This window comes from Rutidosis leptorrhynchoides, chromosome 9 (genome assembly GCF_046630445.1).
Source record: "Rutidosis leptorrhynchoides isolate AG116_Rl617_1_P2 chromosome 9, CSIRO_AGI_Rlap_v1, whole genome shotgun sequence".
Classification (NCBI taxonomy): domain Eukaryota; kingdom Viridiplantae; phylum Streptophyta; class Magnoliopsida; order Asterales; family Asteraceae; genus Rutidosis; species Rutidosis leptorrhynchoides.
The window spans coordinates 245694847-245718141 of NC_092341.1; the positions used below are offsets into that span (position 1 = coordinate 245694847).

The following is a 23295-nucleotide window of genomic DNA, read 5'->3' on the forward strand; positions in this document are numbered from 1 at the left end:
CACCAGCTGATCAGGGTAGCAATCAAATAGTTTTAAATTAATATTTAGCGGGGCCTAAATCGTACTACTCCTTATTATGAGTAAAAACTATTGTACTCCTTACTACTCTGTATTTTTAAGATATCAATAGAATCGAACCTATAAGTGAAGCTTAAGATAATCTTAAAGTAAAGGAGTAGGGGTTGTTACCTAATTTTGGGTTTTCTAATTTATAAGACGAGTAAAGTAAATATCTAATTTATAAGACGAGTAAAGTAAATACGATAAAATTTGTAATTCAGATAAGGTTAAAACAAGCACTGATATGCGTAAAACACACCTAATCTTATTGTAATATGATTACGAATTCGTTCACAGGGAGCAGTGTTTAAGATTCAAACAACTAATAGTTATTCTAAGAAATTGGGGTTTTTGATTTGAATTTAAGTAAATCAAAATAGTAGCAAAAGAAAATTAATGAATAAACCAGATGGGAAGTAGTGTCCACTTTAATGCTCAACAAATGACTAGGATTGTTCTTTTATTAAACCATTTATTAAAGGTCTAGGTAATTAGTTCATATCGGTCTCACGAAATCAATGAACTAAAGGCATAATGAATTCAATTTACTCACATAAATTATCATGCAAAGGTCCAATTTACCATGTAAAATTAATATAGACTTTCTTTTAGTTAAACTCACGTAAAACCTAGGCTAATGGGATTACTCGGAAAAGCCTACACGATCGTGTTATCACAATATCAATTTAATTACCAATTGCACTCACATACAATTGTCTAGATCTAAAAGATGAAGTACAAGTATACGAATATTGATAAACTCACATAAATCATATTCAATAACCTGTATAATCAAATAAACGATATATAGATGAACACAACAATGGATCTTTCAAGAAAGCACAATTAATTAAATATAAACCTTAATAAATCACAAGATAGAACAATCCCAATTCATAAGTCTTACATCAAAGTGAACACAATAAAATTTTAGTCTAGCATGGCAAAAGAAAGAACAATTAAACAATTGGAACAAATAGTGTTCATTATAAAATCACTAAAATAATGAAGAACTAGGGTACCAATGATTAATGATTGATCTAATCTTCAACCTTGATGTTATGATCTTCAAAATTGGTGAAGAGTGACTCAAAAACCTTCAAAAATGGCCCTTCTAGCCTCTGGATTCTTCAAACAATCGATACCCTCAAGTTGGGGTTAAATGGGGTATTTATAAGGCTGAATTTCTGAATGCTGACAGACCCCGCATTGCGGGCGCGATTCGGTTATCACGGTCGTGATTCGATTACGGCCGAAATTCTGTTACGGCCGCGATCCCGCTATTACAGTCACGATTGATGCTGTTTCGAAAAATGCTGATTTCTGTTAATGTATCACGGCCAGGATCCACTCTATTACGGCCGGGATCGACTCCAGACTCAGTAAAACTTCATTTTCTCGCGTTCAATCATACTTTAAGCTCAAATATCACCAATACTTAGCAAAAAACAACCAAAACATCAACCCAAAGACCTTTGGAGCTATATTCATCATTTTATCTCAATTAATCACCAAAGTCTTCACATTTCTTCAAATAAACAACAATAAAGAACCAATATCGCAATGTCAAATATGTATAATTTGAGCGATATCAAATCCCCCACACTTGAACCTTGCTTATACTCAAGTAAGTCTATCTTCAAATAATATAAACTTATGTAGAAACAAACACACTCGAACAAGTCTTCATAAATTAGAAAATCAAGACATACCGATATCATTCTTCAAGAGCAATAATTCCATATCGTGTAGTCTTCAACATAACAAGCACAAGTTTCAAGCCTTCAATCAAATACCATCTTCAAAACAAATCATGTGATTACCAAATAGCTTCATAACCAGAATCAAGAGCACCACGTACGGAACCAAGAAAAATTTGGCCTTAGGGAAAACAAGACCTTAAGAAAACCATTTTATATTTTAAGAACGGGAAAACTAGCTAAGGTTTTAAACAAAACCAGCTTTCCGGAAATTTTGATTTTTAAGGTTATGTGCTTTCAAAGCCATCTCGGTTTTGAGACAGCCGCACGGACAATTGTTACCCCGGTATATTATCTAGGATAAACTACTTTTCGGTGCAAAATCGATGAGATAACAATTGTCTTAGGCTCAAAAAGGCGGTGTGCATACAAGCCTTCCCGGTTGTGGGATAGCCGCACGGGTAGTTGCCAACCTGGTATATCACCGAAGTGAACTACCTTCTGGTTCGAAGGCGATGAGAAAGCAACTACCTTGGGTGTAAATTTTTCGGTGGTTCTATTGCACGAAACCTGAAAGACTTTACTTTCAATCAATGGTCTTTTGAAACAAACTTAACTTGCAAGACTTTAATTACAAGGTTCGGAAGACTTTACTTCCTAAAAACAACATGGGAGGACTCGATTCTCCCGGAAGTGTTTAAACATTTGGTAAATTTTATCTAAGGTCCTTGGACCCCACTTCCCACGCATCTAGCTTTTATGATAGTTTTAAGAAAATGTAGAAAGCATATACTACATTTTCGTATTTTAAGGGTTACCATGGATTTTGATCATGGCGTACGTCGTCTAAGAAAAAGCTAGCATGAAGCCATTGCTCTTACATAAAAAGATAGCACGGTTGAAGCTCAAGGCTCCTCTTCTCACAGTACGATACATCGGTGTTACACATCATGAAATGAAGTATTAACCAATGTCAGTATGAAATGATGTAGATTAAGAAGTCTCCTACACCAAGTAAGATGGGCATTCGGAAGACTTGACTTCCTTTATGGATGCACTTGAATCATCCTACAATTTGGATTTTTTTAAATCCTGGAAGACTTTACTTCCTTATTACACACACACTTACGCAAAAGAAAATAAAAAACACCAACACCATTGAGGTACCTGCACAATTTAACTTACAATGGTGATAACAGTTGCTTCATAAAACAATCACACTTGGCTTTTGAATGAGTCAAAAATTAAAATTTCCCAATTTTTCAACAATTTTAGTCAAAAATAAGACTCAAGCCAAGTGTATTACATCCGCGAGAATTTATATCTCTCCCCCCACACTTAAGATCATGTAATGTCCTCATTTACATGAAATCAGATAAATAAGTATAAATTCGAGAGGACAATAGAGTTAATGGGAAAAACATAACCGGATGTAGAGCAATATAATCGCGAAACGGAGTAACAGATGGCTCTGCACTGAAGGCCGTTCCTCGATTGTCATCACATTTGCTACCTGCAATGATTAAACAAAAAACAAAAACACAAAAAGAAAAATATTTTTAGATTTTTGTGTTTTTCAAATTTTTAGGTTTTTTTTTAGTTTTAAAACACACTCTATATACAAATTATACATTGTGAAAATTTATTAACGAGTCTTTCCCGGATGGTATGCGGTTCCATCCTTCAACCCATAGGAACCACAACTAACACTACCATCACCAATCATGCTTAACAACCAGTCATCCGCTACTTTCGACTCCCTAGTCAGTTCCCTCAACTTTTCCTTCTCTTTTTCAGATAATTAGAAAATAATCGGAGTCGTAACTGTTCATCTTTCTCATTTATCGCTTTCTTAACCCGCCCGAATAACCTTCTCATAGACCTATCAACAACACTATCATCGGGCGGTTTAACCACATGTTTTTCTTTAACAACTCCACCCCCACACTTAGGCTTTTTACTAGTCTCAGTTTTAACATTATTATTTTCACTAGCAAGAACATTCACAAAATCAATGTGTGTGGGTGGTGGTTTAACACTAAACTTGGTTTGAAAACTCAAAGTTTTACCTCTATCCCTCAAAATCAACTTACAAGTCCTCCAGTCTGTCAATGCACCTGCAGTTGCTAAAAATGGTCTACCTAAAACAACGGGTACAACCTTATCCTCTGGCATATCAACAACCACAAAGTCAGCTGGGAACTCTAATTCACCTATTTTAACCACCAAATTTTCACCAATCACTATAGGTTTACTAATCGACTGGTTAACCAATCTAACTCCAGTATTAGTCGACTTAAGCTCATTCAAACCCAAACGTGAATAAACAGACAAGGGTATAAGATTAATACTCGCACCTGAATCAGTTAAACACCTAAAAATTTTAGAGTCATCAATCCTACTTGGCACTTTGAATAGCCCGGGATCACCTAACTTTGGTGGCACATCACTCTTTTCCAAAATAGAAGCACATTTCACTTCAAGAAACGTGGAGAATGCCTGTGCATGCTCACCCTTCTTCGCCATCAAATCTTTTAAAAATTTCCCATAATTGGGCAAACCTGCAAGAACATCAACCAAAGATACATGCACACAAATATTATGATTAGTATTAATAGACTTACAAACAGTGTCCTTTGGTTGCTCAGATTGAATAGCTCTCGGATACGGAATAGGCGGCTTGTAAACTTTCAATTTAGGTGAAGGTTTCTGATGTGTGCGAGGTGTATATGAAATAGTATTATTTTTTACTAGGAAATACTATTAAATACGATACAATTTTACACAAGATATTTATTTATTTATAGAATGGATATACCTAAACCTTGCTACAACACTTATAGGTAGTGTACCTAATCGTATAGTAGTGTAGATTTTAGTAAGTCCGGTTCGTTCCACAGGGAAATCTTTTAAACAAAGCTTAACGCTATATTAGTTTTAATTTATAAAAATACAAATATATGTAAGTACTATTATTATTATAAAAAGGGGGGTTTTTACCGTTTAATGACCGGTTTGTCGATTTTTAACACTTTTAGTCGCAGTTAAAACCTAATGTAAAATATTAAATAAATAAAAGACTTAATTTAAAGTGTAAAGTAAATAACGATAATGAAATTGCGATAAATAATAGTGCGATAAAATAAACTTGCGATAATTAAAAAGTACGATAATTAAAAGTGCAATTAAATGCAATGAGAATAAATAAAAGTGCGATAATTAGAAGTGCAATTAAATATGAAAATAAAGGAATTATGCTTATTTAAACTTCCATAATCATGATGTTTGACGTGTTGATTTTAGTTTATTCCCATGGGTTAATTGTTCTTTGTCCTGGATTATTTAATATGTCCGTCTGGTTTTTGTCCATAACAGTCCATCAGTCATAAATATAAAGTGCGAGTGTCCTCGTCAAATTATCCTTATCTCCGAAGTCAAATATTCCAACTAATTGGGGACTTAAACTGTAACAAGGTCTTAATACTTTGTTATCAATTATGCCAAGTGTCCTTGTACATAATTTCACCCCTGTTTTAATAATTCCATAGACTCTTAATCCATTCCCGTGTCCGGTTAAATGAACGATTATTCGTACATATAAATATCCCGCCCATCGTGTCCGATCGAGTGTATATGGTTATTTATAGGGACGTCCAATTGTAAATCTTTATATTAAAATTAACAAACTATCATTTAGTTAAACAAATATAAAGCCCATTAATAGCCCATAGTCTAATTTCCACAAGTGTCGTTCTTTTGTCCAAACCCCAATTATGGTACAAAGCCCAATTACCCAAATTTAAATATTTAGCCCAACATCATGATTACTTTGTTTTAAATAGGCATAATAATAACTTAGCTACGAGACATTAATGTAAAAAGGTTGAACATAACTTATAATGATTAAAAATAGCGTAGCGTTACACGGACAGAATTTCGACTTACACCCTTACAACATTCGCTAACATACCCTTATTATTAGAATTAAAATTAAACTTAAAATTAAAATTATAATATATATATATATATATATATATATATATATATATATATATATATATATATATATATATATATATATATATATATATATATATATATATATATATATCGTATGATAGAGAGAAAGAAAAAGATGTGTTTGATGTTCACCAAAACCGCGATTTTTATAGGCATGTCAGCTGCTACAGGGGCTCATGTGATCGCATGAGCTTTACTCCTCTAGGCCATGCGATCGCATGGCCAGCTGGAGAGGCTCACATGTCTTTATTTTTTCTACCGACGGATTTATAATATAATATAATATATATATTAATTTTAAGAATTAATTATATATTATATTATATTCATGTGCATAGTTGACTTGTAATTTTTAGTCCGTTGCGTCGAGCGTTGAGAGTTGACTCTGGTCCTGGTTCCGGATTTTCGAACGTCCTTGCGTATAATTTAATATCTTGTATTTTGCGTTTTGCTTCATGTACTCTTGTAATTTTGAGACGTTTCTTATCACTAATTGGAACCACTTTGATTGTATTTTGTACTTTTGAGCTTTTTTGGTCTTTTGCATCTTCAATTCGTCGAATCTGTCTTTTGTCTTCACCTTTTATTATTCAAACGAATATCACTTGTAAATAGAACAATTGCAACTAAAAGCTTGTCTTTCTTGAGGGATAATGCTATGAAATATATGTTCGTTTTTAGCATTATCAAATATTCCCACACTTGAGCGTTGCTTGTCCTCAAGCAATATAGTCTTGAAATATACAAGAATCACTTCTTTATTCTTCACACTTTGTACATCAGTGATTTCTATACGGTGGTATAAACAATGGTAGTAACGATGTGGTTTACAGTCCCACATGACTATAAAAGTTTAGATCCATTAAGGAAATTGGATCTTTATGAAAACATTTGATCTTTTGAAAATTAAATCTAGCTTTTACCCTAGATAAGTTTTCCGGGATAACCCTTCACCGGTGTTTGCAAATTCTTTTTGTGGGTTTGGTGGGTTTCATATTTGAAATTTTTAGCTCAAAACTTAAGGTTTTGCGTCACCCACTTGCTATCCTTGTATTAGGAAAGCAACACGTCCAGTATACTTGCTCCGTATATTACCTTTTGGTAAACTACCGTCCGGTTGTAAAGGAAAGCGTTGAACAAGCAACTGTTAAGGCAATGTTCCCTGACATGCTTTTAATTATGGTCTATAACGTATCGGATGCAATTACTATCCTTTGGAGGAGCAATAGTAAAGCTCACCCTTATAATTTTCTGGTCTGGCACAAGGTCCTGTCTTTGACCATGCTATGCAACCACCGTTCTTACGGTTGACACCCGATTTGGTTCAGGTGACCTAATGAATTCCAGGTGAATTCCTAGGATTTTACGTTCAATGGTAATGAACGCATTGAAAATGGGTTTTCAGAAAACAAATCGGTTTGCAATTTTGATCAAAATATTTTCTCGTTCAAGCTCGAGTTTAGATATCATCGAATTCCATGAGTTTGTAATTCTCAATCTTTAAGGTCAATCTCTAGGATTGAGTAATATCAGGCTTAAAAGCTGATTTTTGATCTTTAAAGGAGATTATCCTTTCTGGGGGTCTGATTCATTATTCTTATCAAGCTAATTTGCACAGTGTCCTCTCCATTTTACGAGACAGATCCTCTCATGGTTAGGATAAGTCTGACCACTTGGTGACCCTGTTTGATGCTGAGGTCCGCGGATTTCCTGCCAATTTTAGAGATGACTTTTCTAGATTTTTTGTCAACCTACAGCTGGTCTGGACGACAACTTCATGACCTAAATCAAGAAGCGCGTGTCTTTTTCGGAAGACTTTACTTCCTTTTAATGATGGAATTGATTCATCGTGTAGATCCATCTTTCTTTCAAATATATTACAGTAAATCGGGTAAAACCGATTAAAATCGTCCAAAACAAAAGTATCTTCAGTTATTTGTTACAAAAATATGTAACTTATGTTTTAAATAACCTGGTAAAATTTCCCACACTTGGCTTTTATTTTCTTTTATTTGCCTTTTTATTGTCCTCTATTCCATTTTAAATGAATTCTAACATTTTGATTTGTTTCTCAATTTATGTCCTTTCCAAGGTAACAATAATTTCGGTGTTAACACCTAGTTTTATCGTTCATAAATATGTATAAACATGATTTTGAATTCATTTAATTGAAAATTTTGAAAAATTTTACTAGAATTGGGTAGTCAGTATATAAGACTAGGGCTGTTCTTTATTATCAGAGAGCACTAGATTCTAATACAACTACTGCGTTACTAGTATTTTTAATGGTAACCAAGTGTATAAGTTAAAAATTTTAAAAATCCGAAAGAATTTAACCCCTTCCCACACTTAAGATCTTGCAATGCCCTCATTTGCAAGAAATTAGTAACAATTTAAATTATTGAGGGTGATTAGCGTAGAAAAATAATTAAATTTTACCAAAGTTTCCAAACATATTGGCGTTTGTTTGCTGAATGATAAATGGTGCACATCATTTGTTCATTCCGTCTTGTTGTTACATCACATTTGTTTTTCGTTTTGTCGTCAAAAGTACTAGCTTTTGCTGAACTTAATGCCAGTCTTTGAAAATGCGCTGTTTTACCCTGTTTTATACAATCGACAATATACATACAATACAAATATAAACATGCATGGTAATTTGAAATGGGACTTAAAATCCCACTTTCATACTTTCAAATCCTAAATGGGAAATATTAGTACACAATATTAATAAAAATGATAAAAATTACACAAATATATCCAATAACATAAGTTTAAACATGAATAAGTAAAAAAGATAAAAACATAAAAATCATAAAAATAACTAATGGAACCAAATCAGTCTGGATAGGGGTTCCAGTTCATTTCGTCAGGTGGGTTCCATTGTTGGTTATAGGTGTTCTGATAGGCTTGGTTATAGTCATACCGGTTAAAGGGTGGTCAGATGTCGGGGTTGTGTGGCGGAAAATGAGCAGGTCGAGTAGGCACGTAATTATTTGGTACCTGATATGATAGCTGGCTCATGATTTGGTGCTGATGAACTAACCAGCTATCGTGTTGGAGTCGCCTATAATCCTCGTATACTCGCTCGGAGTTCCACTGCTCATACATACTATGTCTGGCCGCGTTCGTCATTGCTTCCTCATCTATACGAACGTGGATGTCAAGAATAGTATCTAAAAAGACATCCCTAATGTCTTCCGCTTCCTCCATTTCCTCATCTGAGCCTCTCTCTACCTGAGGATGATTACCTTCATAGGGAACTGCCTGGTTGCCTCTACTCTTCAATACCTTAGCACCCGCATAAACCCGCAATCCTATGGTCTCATCCTGTTCTCTACAAACCTGTAATGGACCCCCTTGGTTCCTATCAACACCTAAATACTCTCCAATGAGAGTAACAAAAATACCTCCTCCTATTATACTCCCGTCCTGCATTCCTTCTACCATTTTAGATAAATAAAAACCAACACAGTAAGGGATATTAACAAAGCTTCTCGGGTCTCGAATACACTTTAGGTAAAATAAATCATGTAAGGTCATTTTCTCCTTATTGTGATCTCTCTGTGTAATCGAGTTAGCCAAAAATCCATGAATTACACGAAGCTCAACTTTGTTAATATGTAAGTAGGAGTGTTTTCCTCCCAGTGTAAAAACATTATAGTTTGACATACGCCTCCAAACGGCGTTATCGTCAAAATTCCTATCTACCCTTTCACCACGATAAATCAAATTCATACAATCGGGTAGTAGCAATTCACTAGGAGTGTAAATCTGTAATGCCTTGGCCATGTCCATCATTGACATTCTGCACATCCTACCGCCAAGGATAAGTCTAAGAAAACTTCTATCATCTAACCTATCTACATCTACATTTAACGCTATATTACTCATCAAATCAACACACCATTCCTTATATACAGGTCTACGAATGGTGAAAAGACGTTCCCAATCTGTAAAAGAAGAACTGCCATACCTTTGAATCAAATGCTGTCTAACACGGTCAGCTAGATGGACCGTTTCCAAAGGATTCCAATCAATTACCCTCGGCACCTCTACCTATTTTGTTACCAATTTAAATTTATTACTTTGATATGCTGGGTAATCTCTCCATCGTCTATCGAATCTCAGATTAGGATGCAACGTGTGTTCAGGAATCGTTGGGTATTCTACAGGTGGATTCATCGGAAATACTATGAATTCATTAACAAACTGTAGCGGATCATAATAAGGTATATGTTGATCAGGCTGTTGTTGTGGTTCCTGTTGTGGTACTTGTTCGGGTTCATATTGCATTTCTGGTTCTGGTTCTGGAGCTGGAGCAAGTTGTCTAGATGATGATGATCCTGAACCTCCAGTATCGGCTCTCTGCAAAACACATTAAACACAAAATTTGTGCATCCAAATATGCATTAGTGTTAGCAAAATAACAACTTAAATTAACCACAATAACATGTTAAATCAACTTAAACTTATACACATTTTCACAATTTTTACAATTCTACACTTTTTCAAATAAGCACATATGAAAATGTAGACAAAGTTCATAAGCATTTAACTCAAATAACATGTCAAAATAGTCAATACTAACAATTAAACAAGTCTCAAATGGCAATTATATCAAATTAATCATGTTCATGAATTTTGTACCTAAAAAGTCCACTTTAATCTTCAAAAATCATGTTTAGGATCAATGTTTGGATCATTTAGCTACCTAAACATGTTACACTACTCAATTTAGCAATAATTCATGACAAAAATCGGCCATAACCTGTTTATATCAAAAAGCCCCAAATTGCTCAAGAACACAAACCCTAGATTTCTAAAAATTTTGAAGTTTTTGGCTTCAAATCATGTTAAATAGCATCAATCTAGGTTATACATGCATAAAATACTACCAATTTAACACTAATTACACTAGAAATTAACAAAATTGCATTAGGTAAAATATTGGTAATTATCACAAAAACTGAAAAATTTATGAGTTTAGGGGTGTAATTTTTACCTTCTTTGAAAAGCTTCTGAACAATTTCATGATTAGAGCGAGAAATTTGACGAATTACGGTGAAAAATTGCGAATTTTAGAGGTGATTTGGGAGTAGGTTCGTATATGTGTGTGTGTTTTGTGGACAGAACAGCGAGCTGTTCTTTTTATCAATCTGGCCTGAAATCCAGCGCCATGCGATCGTATGAGGTTGAGTGTAAACCCCATGCGATCGCATGGGGGTCCGGGTACAGTGTTTTGGCCCTTTTTTTTTAAAAAAAAAAAACTATAACTTATAAAACATATAATTAATAAAATTTTAAAAATTTGTTTCTTTTTAGGATGAGGGCGTTTCGGATCGTTGTCCTAGTCCGTCCATCGACAAAATTTTAAAATTTGTCAATTTTTAAACGCGGTTTTAAAAGTAAAGATTTTTAGATTTTTTAAATGTTTTTGGCATACTTTAATTCAATAAGATTAAAAATAATGATAATAAAAGTTCTCGTCCCTCCCTTCGGTAGAGCAATTTCGGTTCAATGACCTAGTCTTCAACTCACGACGAATTTTAAAAATCATATTTTTAACTTATCGAAATAAAGTAAATTTTTGTTTTTAAATTCACACCAAACTTAAATTTAAAAGGCATAAAATTAAAAATTCATATTATGAATTCACACCAAACTTAAATTATATTTTTGTTTTTATACATACAAATTTATATTAAAAATATTAATTCTTCAAATATTTACAATTTAAAGAAGTTTACAATATTAATTTAATATTTGTATATTAATTTTAAAAACAAAGTAAAAATAAAATTAAAAATCTTTTTGATCTTTCATCCCACTTTAATCAATCAAATATTATCAAAAATATACGCCCCTCTTTTCAGTAAAGTAATTTCGGTTCATAACCTAGTTTAACTCATGACGAATTTTTGAAATATTTTGGGTTGATTGATTAAAGATATTTATACCTTAAGAATAAACGGTAAATTTCGCAGTGATGTAATAAATTTTTGTATGATATCAATAATTTCGGTTGCAAGACCTAATTTTATTGAATACCAATTTAATACTTTATAGCGAACAATTTAGCGTTTATTATCAAAAGGTTAAAAATAAAAATAAAAATAAAAACTGTACATACTTACCTGTGAAATAGATTTCTTAGTGATATGCTCTAGCTCACTCATAAGATAGTCGGACTAATTGGTTTTCCATGGCTACATAGGCGTAACCTCGAGCATTCAACGTTTTTTCTTCTAAACATATGAACGGTCTGTCTCTGCATAGAGTAACAAATTCGGAATTGGAATATGTCTGATTCGTCGAGCATTTTCCTTCGTGTGACCATTTTCCGCATTTGTGACATCTTTCAAGGTGTCGTGCTCTTCTTTTCGCTGCGGATTTTGATTTTCCTTTACCAAATTGTAACTTATTATTTTCGCATCTGGATTCTTTTCTTACTCCGTCCAATTTACCTATGATTAATGATACTATTTCACTTGGAAGGGTGTCATTATTACGTTTAGTGATCAAAGCGTGTAGCATTAGACCATGGTTTAATTCACAGGAAGTCTTCATTTCGTAAAACCTAAAAAAAATAAAAATTCAGAATGGGGGGAGAAGACTAGTTCTTTAGGGTCTGCTAGGGAAAGACCATTCGGGTTCCATTCTCGAGAACTACACGAAAACAGAACATCTAACTCTAACAGAAATACATATTATCCTTAAAAGACTTGATTCTCCCTAAACTTAGTTAGCTGTGGTATCGAAATTGTGATTAACTTCGTTGTCGACTTCCATTGGACTATCTATGTAATGTTTAACTCTGTGACCATTAACCTTAAATTCAATCCCATTTGAATTTATTAATTCTACAGTTCCGTATGGGAAAACTCTTTTGACTATGAATGGTCCAGAGCATCTTGATTTCAATTTTCCAGGAAATAGCTTGAATCGTGAATTGAAAAGAAGAACTCTGTCTCCTTCTTTAAATTCTTTTGAACTTCTGATTCTTTTATCATGCCATTTCTTCGTTCTTTCTTTATAGATTAACGAATTTTCGTATGCTTCATGTCTCAATTCTTCTAATTCGTTTAATTGACTTAACCGTAGACATCCAGCTTCATGTAAATCAAGATTACATGTCTTCAAAGCCCAAAATGCTTTGTGTTCAATTTCTACTGGAAGATGACATGCTTTTCCGTAAACGAGTTTAAAAGGTGTGGTTCCAATTGGAATTTTGTAGGCTGTTCTAAAAGCCCAGAGTGCATCCTCTAATTTCATGGACCATTCCTTCAGATTTGATCCTACGGTTTTCTCTAGAATACGTTTTAAAGCTCGGTTGGTATTTTCAACTTGTCCACTTGTTTGTGGATGATAAGCAGTGGAGATTTTATGAGTTACTCCATATCTTTTAAGAACCTTCTCAAGTTGATTATTACAGAAATGAGTTCCCCGATCACTTATTAAAGCTTTCGGTGTTCCAAACCTTGCAAAAAGACGTTTTAAAAAGTTGACTACAACTCGTGCATCGTTAGTTGGGAGACCTTGTGCTTCCGCCCATTTAGATACATAATCAATGGCTACGAGAATATATAGATTATTATGAGATTTTGGAAATGGACCCATAAAGTTAATACCCCAAATGTCAAATACTTCACATACTTGAATGACATTTTGTGGCATTTCATCACGTTGACTTATTTTTCCGGCCCTTTCACATGCATCACAGGATTTGCAAAGAAGGTGTGCGTCTTTGAAAATTGTAGGCCAATAGAATCCAGCATCGTAAACTTTTCTTGCTGTTAGTTGAGGCCCATAATACCCTCCTGTTGGTCCTGTGTGACAATAGTTTAAGATTTTACTAGCTTCATCTCCGAATACACATCGGCATATTATTCCATCGGGACAACTTTTAAACAAATGTGGATCTTCTCAGAAATAGTGTTTTATATCACTAAAGAATTTCTTTCTTTTTTGGTACGATAATCCTTTTTCAAGGAATTCACATACTACGTAGTTTGCATAGTCTGCAAACCATAGAATTTCATTATAATCTATCTTCAATAGATATTCATCAGGAAAGTTGTCTTGTATGGCTGATTCATTTAGAACTTCTAATTCAGGATTTTCAAGACGAGAAAGATGATCAGCGGCGAGATTTTATGCTCCCTTTTTATCTCGGATTTCAATATCGAACTCTTGTAAGAGTAAGATCCAACGGATTAATCTTGGTTTGGCATCTTGTTTCAAAAACAGGTATCTAAGAGCAGAATGGTCGGTATAGACCACCATTTTAGCCAGAACGAGATATGAACGAAATTTGTCAAAAGCAAAGACAATAGCAAGGAGTTCTTTTTCAGTAGTTGTGTAATTTGTTTGTGATCCTTGTAACGTCTTACTAGCATAATATATAGGTTGAAATCTTTTTTCAATCGTTTGTCCTAAAACGGCTCCCATTGCAAAATCACTTGCATCGAACATAAGTTCAAACGGTAGATTCCAATTTGGAGTTATCATGATTGGTGCATTAGTGAGTTTTTCTTTAAGAATATTAAAAGATTTGATACATTCATCTGAAAAGATAAATGGAGCATTCTTTTCTAGGAGTTTATTCATAGGAGTGGCAATTTTAGAAAAATCTTTTATGAAACGTCGGTAAAAACCGGCATGCCCTAGAAAACTCCTAACTCCTCTAACATTGGTGGGATGTGGAAGTTTAGCAATTACATCTACTTTAGCTCTATCCACTTCAATTCCTTCCTTTGAGATTTTATGACCAAAAACGATGCCTTCTTTAACCATGAAATGGCATTTCTCCCAATTAAGTACTAGATTTGATTGTTCGCATCTAATAACCATTCGTTCAAGATTAACTAGACATGATTCAAATGTATCACCGAAGACTGAAAAGTCATCCATGAAAACTTCCATGCATTCTTCTATCATGTCGTGAAAAATCGCCATCATTCACCTTTGAAAGGTTGCAGGGGCATTGCAAAGTCCAAATGGCATGCGTTTGTAAGCAAAAGTACCATAAGGGCATGTGAATGTGGTTTTCTCTTGGTCTTCGGGTGCTATTGGAATTTGAAAATATCCGAAAAAACCGTCAAGAAAACAATAGCAACTATTTCCGGCTAATCTTTCCAACATTTGATCAATGAAAGGTAAGGGAAAGTCATCTTTTCTGGTGGCGTCATTTAATTTTCTATAATCAATACAAACACGCCATCCTGTTACAGTCCTAGTAGGAATAAGCTCATCTTTCTCATTTGTAATGACAGTCATGCCACCCTTCTTAGGCACGCATTGAACTGGGCTTACCCATGGACTATCAGAAATTGGATAAATTAAACCTGCATCTAGCAGTTTAATAATTTCTTTCTTAACAACATCTTGCATATTAGGATTTAGTCTTCGTTGACGTTGCACATACGTTTTATGACCTTCTTCCATAAGGATTTTATGTGTGCAATACGAAGGACTTATTCCTTTAATATCATAAATTTTCCATGCAATGGCTGGTTTATGAGCTTTTAGCACAGAAATGAGCTGAGATTTTTCATTTTCAGTAAGAGAAGATGATATTATTACAGGTAATTCAGATTCAACATGTAAATAAGCGTATTCCAAATGGTTTGGAAGTGGCTTTAACTCTAATGTCGGTGGTTCTTCTATCGATGATTTATATCGATATATGTCTTCTTCTTTTAGAATTTGAATTTCTTCTGTTGTTGGTTCATATCCATTAGCCATAAGTGTAGCTAACATTTCAGTTTCATCAATTGGTTCAGTTCCTTCTCCTAAAGAACATTCTTCTGTTCCTTGTAATTCTAGAAATTCTTCTAACAATTCTGCATGTGATTCTATAGTTTGAATATAATAACATGTATCATCTGCAGATTGCGGTTGTTGCATAGCTTTATCAACTGAAAAGGTAACACTCTCGTCCTCTATACTTAGAGTCAGTTTCTTACCAAACACGTCTATTATTGCTTTAGCCGTGTTTAAAAATGGTCTTTCTAATATGAGAGGAACTCGAGAATCTTCTTCCATGTCCAGAACAACAAAATCTACTGGAAATACTAAAGTACCAACTTTAACTAGCATGTTCTCCATTATCCCTCTAGGATATTTTACTGATCGATCGGCTAGTTGTATGCTTATTCGTGTTGGTTTCAATTCTCCAAGGTCTAGTTTAGCGTATAGTGAATACGGCATTAGATTTATACTAGCACCTAAGTCTGCCAATGCTTCTATTGAACTAAGACTATCCAGAAAACATGGAATTGTGAAACTTCCTGGATCTGATAATTTTTCTAGTATCTTATTCAACAGCACTGCAGAACAATTAACATTCATAGTAACAGCCGAGAGTTCTTCCATTTTCTTTCTATTTGTGATTAGATCTTTCAAAAATTTAGCATATCTAGGCATTCCTGAAATCACATCAATGAAAGGAAGATTAACATTTATTTGTTTAAACATATCCAAAAATTTCGATTGCTCGGCTTCAAGTCTCTCTTTTCTCATTTTACTCGGGTAAGGAAGTGGTGGTTGGTATAGTTTAACATAAGGTTTATCCTTAACTGTGTTATCTTTATTAACCTTTTTAACTACCGATTCTTTTTCCTTATCTTGTTCAGGTTGTGGTTCTTGTGGAGTAGGAATAGCTTCATCAGAAATTACAGGTATTTCAGGTGGTTTAAGTGTAATACCACTTCTTGTGGTAATAGCTTTAGCTGTTTCATTCAGGGGGTTAGCATTTGTATCACTAGGTAGACTTCCCGGTTTTCTTTCACCTATCAACCTTGCTAGGTTACTTACTTCTTGTTCCAAATTTTGAATAGAAGCTTGTTGATTTCTAAATGCTTGAGCATTTTGTTTATTGGTTTGTTTCTGAGATGTGAAAAACTGTGTTTGAGATTCAACTAGCTTCATCATCATATCTTCTAAATTTGGCTTTTTATCATTGGTTTGTGGTGGTTTGTTTTGAAAATTAGGTCTTTGCTGATTGTAAGTATTATTGGATACTTGTTGATTACTAGGACCTTGTTGGTTGTTGTATGGAACATTTCGGTTATAATTCTGGTTTTGATTGTAGATCGGTCTTGGCGGTTGATAATTATTCTGATAATTATTTCCAGGCCTTTGGTTTAGATATGAAACATTCTCTCTTTGTTCCATTGTTAGTTCAATACTGAGACAATCTTTTGTCAAATATGGTCCTCCACACTGCTCACAACTAATTCGTATTGAGTGAATATCTTTAGTCATCTTTTCCATTCGTCTCTCGACAGCATCTATCTTTGCGGAAATGGAATCTAAGTCATGGCTAGAATCGGCTCTAGCTGCTTTAGATGATCTAACGATATCTTTTTCTTGGTGCCACTCATGTGAGTGGGAAGCAGTGTTATCAATAATTTTATAAGCATCAGTTTATGTTTTCTTCATAATAGAACCACCAGCTGCTATATCTATGTCTTTTCTTGTAGTGATGTCGCATCCTTGGTAGAATATTTGTATTATTTGACAGGTGTCTAAACCATGTTGCGGACATCCTCTCCATAACTTTCCAAATCTTGTCCATGCCTCATATAGAGTTTCATTTGTCTTCTGTGTGAACGTAACAATTTCTCCTTGAAGTCTTACGGCTTTAGATGCCGGAAAGAATTGTTTAAGAAAATTTTCAACTAAAACGTCCCATGTATCAATCGCCCCTTCAGGTAATGATTCCAACCAATCTTTGGCTTCTCCCTTTAAAGTCCAGGGAAATAACATGAGATATATCTGTTCATCCTCCACTTCTCTTATTTTAAATATAGTGCAGATCCTATTAAAGGTACGAAGATGTTCATTTGGATCTTCCTTCGGTGCACCACTAAATTGGCATTGATTAGTCACCATGTGTAGAATTTGTCCTTTGATTTCATAATCTGGCGCATTAATGTCAGGTTGAGTAATTGCGTGACCTTGGCCAGTGCTTTTAGCTCGCATTCGGTCTTCCATACTTAGAGGTTCCAGATTCTCCATGATTGAATTTGTTGAATCTGAATCACTAGAGGATTCTGATTTAATGGTTGGTTCCTCAACAATCTCTGTTTGAATGATTGGTGGTTCCGGAGGAAAGATTAATGGTTCAGGATTTATGAATTGTCCCTGAATATTCTCCGGATTCTCAATTGTGAGGTCGGGTTCAAAAAATGGATTATCGGAAATTTGAATTGGAGTACTTGGTCGACTGGATGACGATTCTAAAGAAAAATTAACGGCGACAATATTTGCTAGATGTCTTGATCGAGTTACAGGTGGTGAACGTACAAAAGGTGGTGAACGTTTTGCTCGGTGCATTCACTGAATATCCTATTAGTTATAAAAATAAGAAAAATTATATAAGTTATCAAATTAATAGACTTTTCTGATTTTTTCCCACGTTTCGAATAGCCAAAAGATGCAGCAGAAGGGCAGGATTCGTTTGGTCTCAATATAATTGAGTACTGTTTGACTCCAATAACCCGGTCCACGTACAAATCCAACTATTGCTACGAACCAGAAAATTTTGATGTCTATCAATTTAACCGCTTAAAATAAATTTTTGTAATTTAAAGAAATTTAGAGAAGAAGTAGAAAATAAAATCTAAGTCCTAAAACTAGAATGGCGAGAAATAAGAAAGAAAAAGAGCGCGTCGAAAAACGTCGAAAAAATAAAAGATTTAAAAATAATAGGCGTCGAAAAATGAAAATAAGAAAGTAGCGCGTCGAAAAAATAAAAGATTGAAACATAATAGGCGTCGAAAAATAAAAATAAGAAAGTAGCGCGTCGAAACTTAAAAAGGAACTAAAAACTAAAAATTAAAAGTTGAGTCTAAAAATATTAAAGCTTAAAAGAAATACTATATCCCAAATGACAATAACTTAAAAAGGTACTAAAATATAAAAAAAAAACGGCGTCGCAAAATTCTAAAGCACCTATATCTTAGTCTAAAGAAAAAGCACTTAAGGAATTTTACGGCAAAGCCTAAAAATCTAGAAATAAAAATAACTATGGCAAAAACTATGACTTAAAAATAAATACGAGCGAAAAATAGAAATATTACGCTAAAACGAATAAAAAGGGACAAAATATAAAAATATACTAAAAATATTATTTTTATATTATTTATTTTATAAAACTATTAATTTTATAATTTAATTAAACTAACTATAACTTAAATTACAAATTAAATAAAAACTAAAACTAAATAATAAATTAATTATAACCTAATTACGGTTTTATAATAATAATTAAATATACACCGTAATTAATGCTGAATTAGGGTTGTTTGTGGCTTGTCAGAAGACCTCATGCGATCGCATGAGTTTTTGCCTTCGGACTCATGCGATCGCATGAGCTAGGTTTCTGGGCCACGGTCTGGGCTGCTACAGTACCAGGCCGAGAGTTTTTATATTTTTTTCTGTTTTAATGATTTATATATTTATAATATATTTATATAAATTAAATAAAACTTATATTTTTATAAAATAAAGATAAAGAAACTTTTATAGAACTTATATATTTAACAAACTCTTAAAAATATTTATATTTTTGTTTTTCTTTTTATATTTTTGCAATTTAAAACGTATTTTTACAAAAGGAAACTAAAAATTAATAAAAATCTTTTATATATATATATATATATATATATATATATATATATATATATATATATATATATATATATATATATATATATATATATATATATATAGCGTTACGCTTCCGGCGTTTAAGCAGAATTGTTCCCCGGCAGCGGCGCCAAAAATACTTGATGTGTGCGAGGTGTATATGAATTAGTATTATTTTTTACTAGGAAATACAATTAAATACGATATAATTTTACACAAGATATTTATTTATTTATAGAATGGATATACCTAAACCTTGCTACAACACTTATAGGTAGTGTACCTAATCGTACAGTAGTGTAGTTTTTAATAAGTCCGGTTCGTTCCACAGGGAAATCTTTTAAACAAAGCTTAACGCTATATTAGTTTTAATTTATAAAAATACAAATATATATAATTAATATTATTATTATAAAAAAGGGGGTTTTTACCGTTTAATGACCGGTTTGTCAATTTTTAAAACTTTTAGTCGCAGTTAAAACCTAATGTAAAATATTAAATAAATAAAAGACTTAATTTAAAGCGTAAAGTAAATAACGATAATGAAATTGCGATAAATAATAGTGCGATAAAATAAACTTGCGATAATTAAAAAGTACGATAATTAAAAGTGCAATTAAATGCAATGAGAATAAATAAAAGTGCGATAATTAGAAGTGCAATTAAATATGAAAATAAAGGAATTATGCTTATTTAAACTTCCATAATCATGATGTTTGACGTGTTGATTTTAGTTTATTCCCATGGGTTAATTGTTCTTTGTCCTGGATTATTTAATATGTCCGTCTGGTTTTTGTCCATAACAGTCCATCAGTCATAAATATAAAGTGCGAGTGTCCTCGTCAAATTATCCTTATATCCGAAGTCAAATATTCCAACTAATTGGGGACTTAAACTGTAACAAGGTCTTAATACTTTGTTATCAATTATGCCAAGTGTCCTTGTACATAATTTCACCCATGTTTTAATAATTCCATAGACTATTAATCCATTCCCGTGTCCGGTTAAATGAACGATTATTCGTACATATAAATATCTCGCCCATCGTGTCCGATCGAGTGTATATGGTTATTTATAGGGACGTCCAATTGTAAATCTTTATATTAAAATTAACAAACTATCATTTAGTTAAACAAATATAAAGCCCATTAATAGCCCATAGTCTAATTTCCACAAGTGTCGTTCTTTTGTCCAAACCCCAATTATGGTACAAAGCCCAATTACCCAAATTTAAATATTTAGCCCAACATCATGATTACTTTGTTTTAAATAAGCATAATAATAACTTAGCTACGAGACATTAATGTAAAAAGGTTGAACATAACTTACAATGATTAAAAATAGCGTAGCGTTACACGGATAGAATTTCGACTTACACCCTTACAACATTCGCTAACATACCCTTATTATTAGAATTAAAATTAAAATTAAAATTAAAATATATATATATATATATATATATATATATATATATATATATATATATATATATATATATATATATATATATATATATATATATATATATCGTATGATAGAGAGAGAAAAAGATGTGTTTGATGTTCACCAAAAACACGATTTTTATAGGCATGTCAGCGGCTATAGGGGCTCATGCGATCGTATGAGCTTTGCTCCTCTAGGCCATGCGATCGCATGGCTAGCTGGAGAGGCTCACATGTCTTTGTTTTTTCTGCCGACGGCTTTTATAATATAATATAATATATATATTAATTTTAAGAATTAATTATATATTATATTATATTCATGTGCATAGTTGACTTGTAATTTTTAGTCCGTTGCATCGAGCGTTGAGAGTTGACTCTGGTCCCGGTTCCGAATTTTCGAACGTCCTTGCGTATAATTTAATATCTTGTATTTTGCGTTTTGCTTCTTGTACTCTTATAATTTTGAGACGTTTCTTATCACTAATTGGAACCACTTTGATTGTATTTTGTACTTTTGAGCTTTTTTGGTCTTTTGCGTCTTCAATTCGTCGAATCTGTCTTTTGTCTTCACCTTTTATTATTCAAACGAATATAACTTGTAAATAGAACAATTGCAACTAAAAGCTTGTCTTTCTTGAGGGATAATGCTATGAAATATATGTTCATTTTTAGCATTATCAGTTTCACCTCTTCTTCCACTTTAATCCCATCAATACTAACCTCAGAAGACTCGGTAGTCTCCACACTTTTTACTTCCGACTCTTGATTACCCGAACTTGAAGAACTTCCCTTCATCAAACTCATCAAGTAATTACCATAAGCGGGAGTAATATCACTAACTCGAATCCAACCATCTACACCATTATGAGTATAAGTCGGTATAACCTCAACAGAACTATAGCCTTCAACACCAGAAATAGCATCAACTTGCGAATAATTAGAAACTTGAGGCTCTTTATTCTTCACATCATTTCGGTGGTTATTAGTCAAGATTGTTCGGGGTGGCCCATTGACATTCGGATTAATTTGCGTATTCGAAGGAAGAGCACCCGGTGGTCTCTCTATTAGAGATTGAGCTATACGCCCCACATCCCATTCCAAATTCTGAATCGAGGCCTGCTGACTTCGCACTTGCTGTTTTATTGATTCACTATCTTTCCTCAACGTCGTGATGCTTTCATCTGTATTTATAATAAAAACCCGCAATAACTCCTCTAGTGAAGGACCCTTATCTACATACGACTGATTTTGATTTCCATTAACGAACCCCGGTGGTCTGTTCATTTGATAACTCGAACTACCTCCTTGATACTGATTATTGTATTGATTACCCAAGTAGTTCACCTGCTCTTCCATCGTTGACTGATTACAATCCTTTGTAAGATGTGGTCCCTGACACAACTCACAACCAACTTTCATAGCGTACATCTCTTTAGTTATAGATTCCATCTGTCGTTTCATGGTTGCAAGTTGTGCTTTAACAGATGCGAGTTCATCACTAGTTTCGGTACTAGCGACATGAGATAATCGAGAAACATCCATCTCTTGATGCCAATTGTATGAATGTGGTGCTGTTTTGGAGATGATGTCATAAGCTTCATCCAGAGTCTTTTTCATTAACGAACCACCTGCAGCAATATCGATTTCTTTCCTAGTCGGCACACTAACACCCTTATAAAATATCTGAACCTTGTTAAAATTGTTCAACCCGTGTTGAGGACAATTTCGAAGTATTTCACCGAATCGGGTCCAAGAATCATAGAGTGTCTCGGTTGACTTCTGAACAAAGTGATTGACGTCACTTTGTAATTTCGCTGCTTTTGAATCTGGGAAGAAACGATGCAGAAACTTATCTTCCATCGTAGTCCAACTATCAATCTCACCCTCAGGCAATGATTCCAACCAATCCTTGGCATCGTCTTTTAAGGACCAAGGAAAAACTCTCAAATAGATAACCGTATCTGCAACTTGGGCAATCTTGAACAAATTACAGATACTTTTGAAAGAACAAAGATGCTTGAATGCATCCTCTTTCGGTGTACCCCTGAACTAGCATTGGAGAGTTATCATATTAAGAATCTGTCCTTTGACCTCAAAATCCGTATTGACTGTCGGTTGCCTAATGGCATGCCCATTACCAGCCCTCATGGCTTTCATCAAGGCTTCCATGGATTGACCTTTCGTTGGTTCACCCATTTTAACCTCTTTCTTAATATACTCAAAATCCGAAATATAAAAAGGTAATTCTAAGAAACCTTCGGAGATTTCTTGCTCAACTTTAGCTTTGATGTGTGTATGGTAAAGTCTATATGGTTCCAAAGTTATAAGTACCTAACCTGCGTTCACAACACCACAAAACCAAAGCGTAAAACTGAAAAATAAAAATACGAAAAGTAACTTCCGTGAAAACAAGT

The 23295-nt window shown here is 33.6% G+C and overlaps 1 protein-coding gene and 1 non-coding gene across 2 annotated transcripts; one reads left to right on the forward strand and one right to left on the reverse strand.

The window, feature by feature from the left end:
* Positions 1-763: 763 nt before the first annotated feature.
* On the reverse strand, positions 764-23077 carry LOC139868648 (uncharacterized). Its single transcript, XM_071856979.1, has 7 exons — positions 22973-23077; positions 22418-22858; positions 21569-22330; positions 4385-4469; positions 3539-4321; positions 3188-3273; positions 764-844 (listed from the first exon to the last, which is right to left on the reverse strand). The coding sequence occupies exons 1-7, from the start codon at positions 23075-23077 to the stop codon at positions 764-766; spliced, it is 2343 nt and encodes a 780-aa protein (XP_071713080.1).
* LOC139869752 (small nucleolar RNA R71) lies at positions 17314-17420 on the forward strand. The gene has a single exon (XR_011766333.1). It is a non-coding gene; the product is annotated as a small nucleolar RNA R71 (small nucleolar RNA).
* Positions 23078-23295: the final 218 nt, after the last annotated feature.

What these genes read in the sequence shown, in the direction of transcription:
- LOC139868648 (XM_071856979.1), bottom strand. Translation starts at nt 23,077, where the DNA reads ATGGGTGAACCAACGAAAGGTCAATCCATGGAAGCCTTGATGAAAGCC. An exon ending in GGATTAAAGTGGAAGAAGAG is followed by an intron (nt 4,470 to 21,568) that starts GTGAAACTGATA and finishes CGCACACATCAG; the next exon opens with AAACCTTCACCTAAATTGAA. An exon ending in ATTATATTGCTCTACATCCG is followed by an intron (nt 845 to 3,187) that starts GTTATGTTTTTC and finishes TTGATTATACAG; the next exon opens with GTTATTGAATATGATTTATG.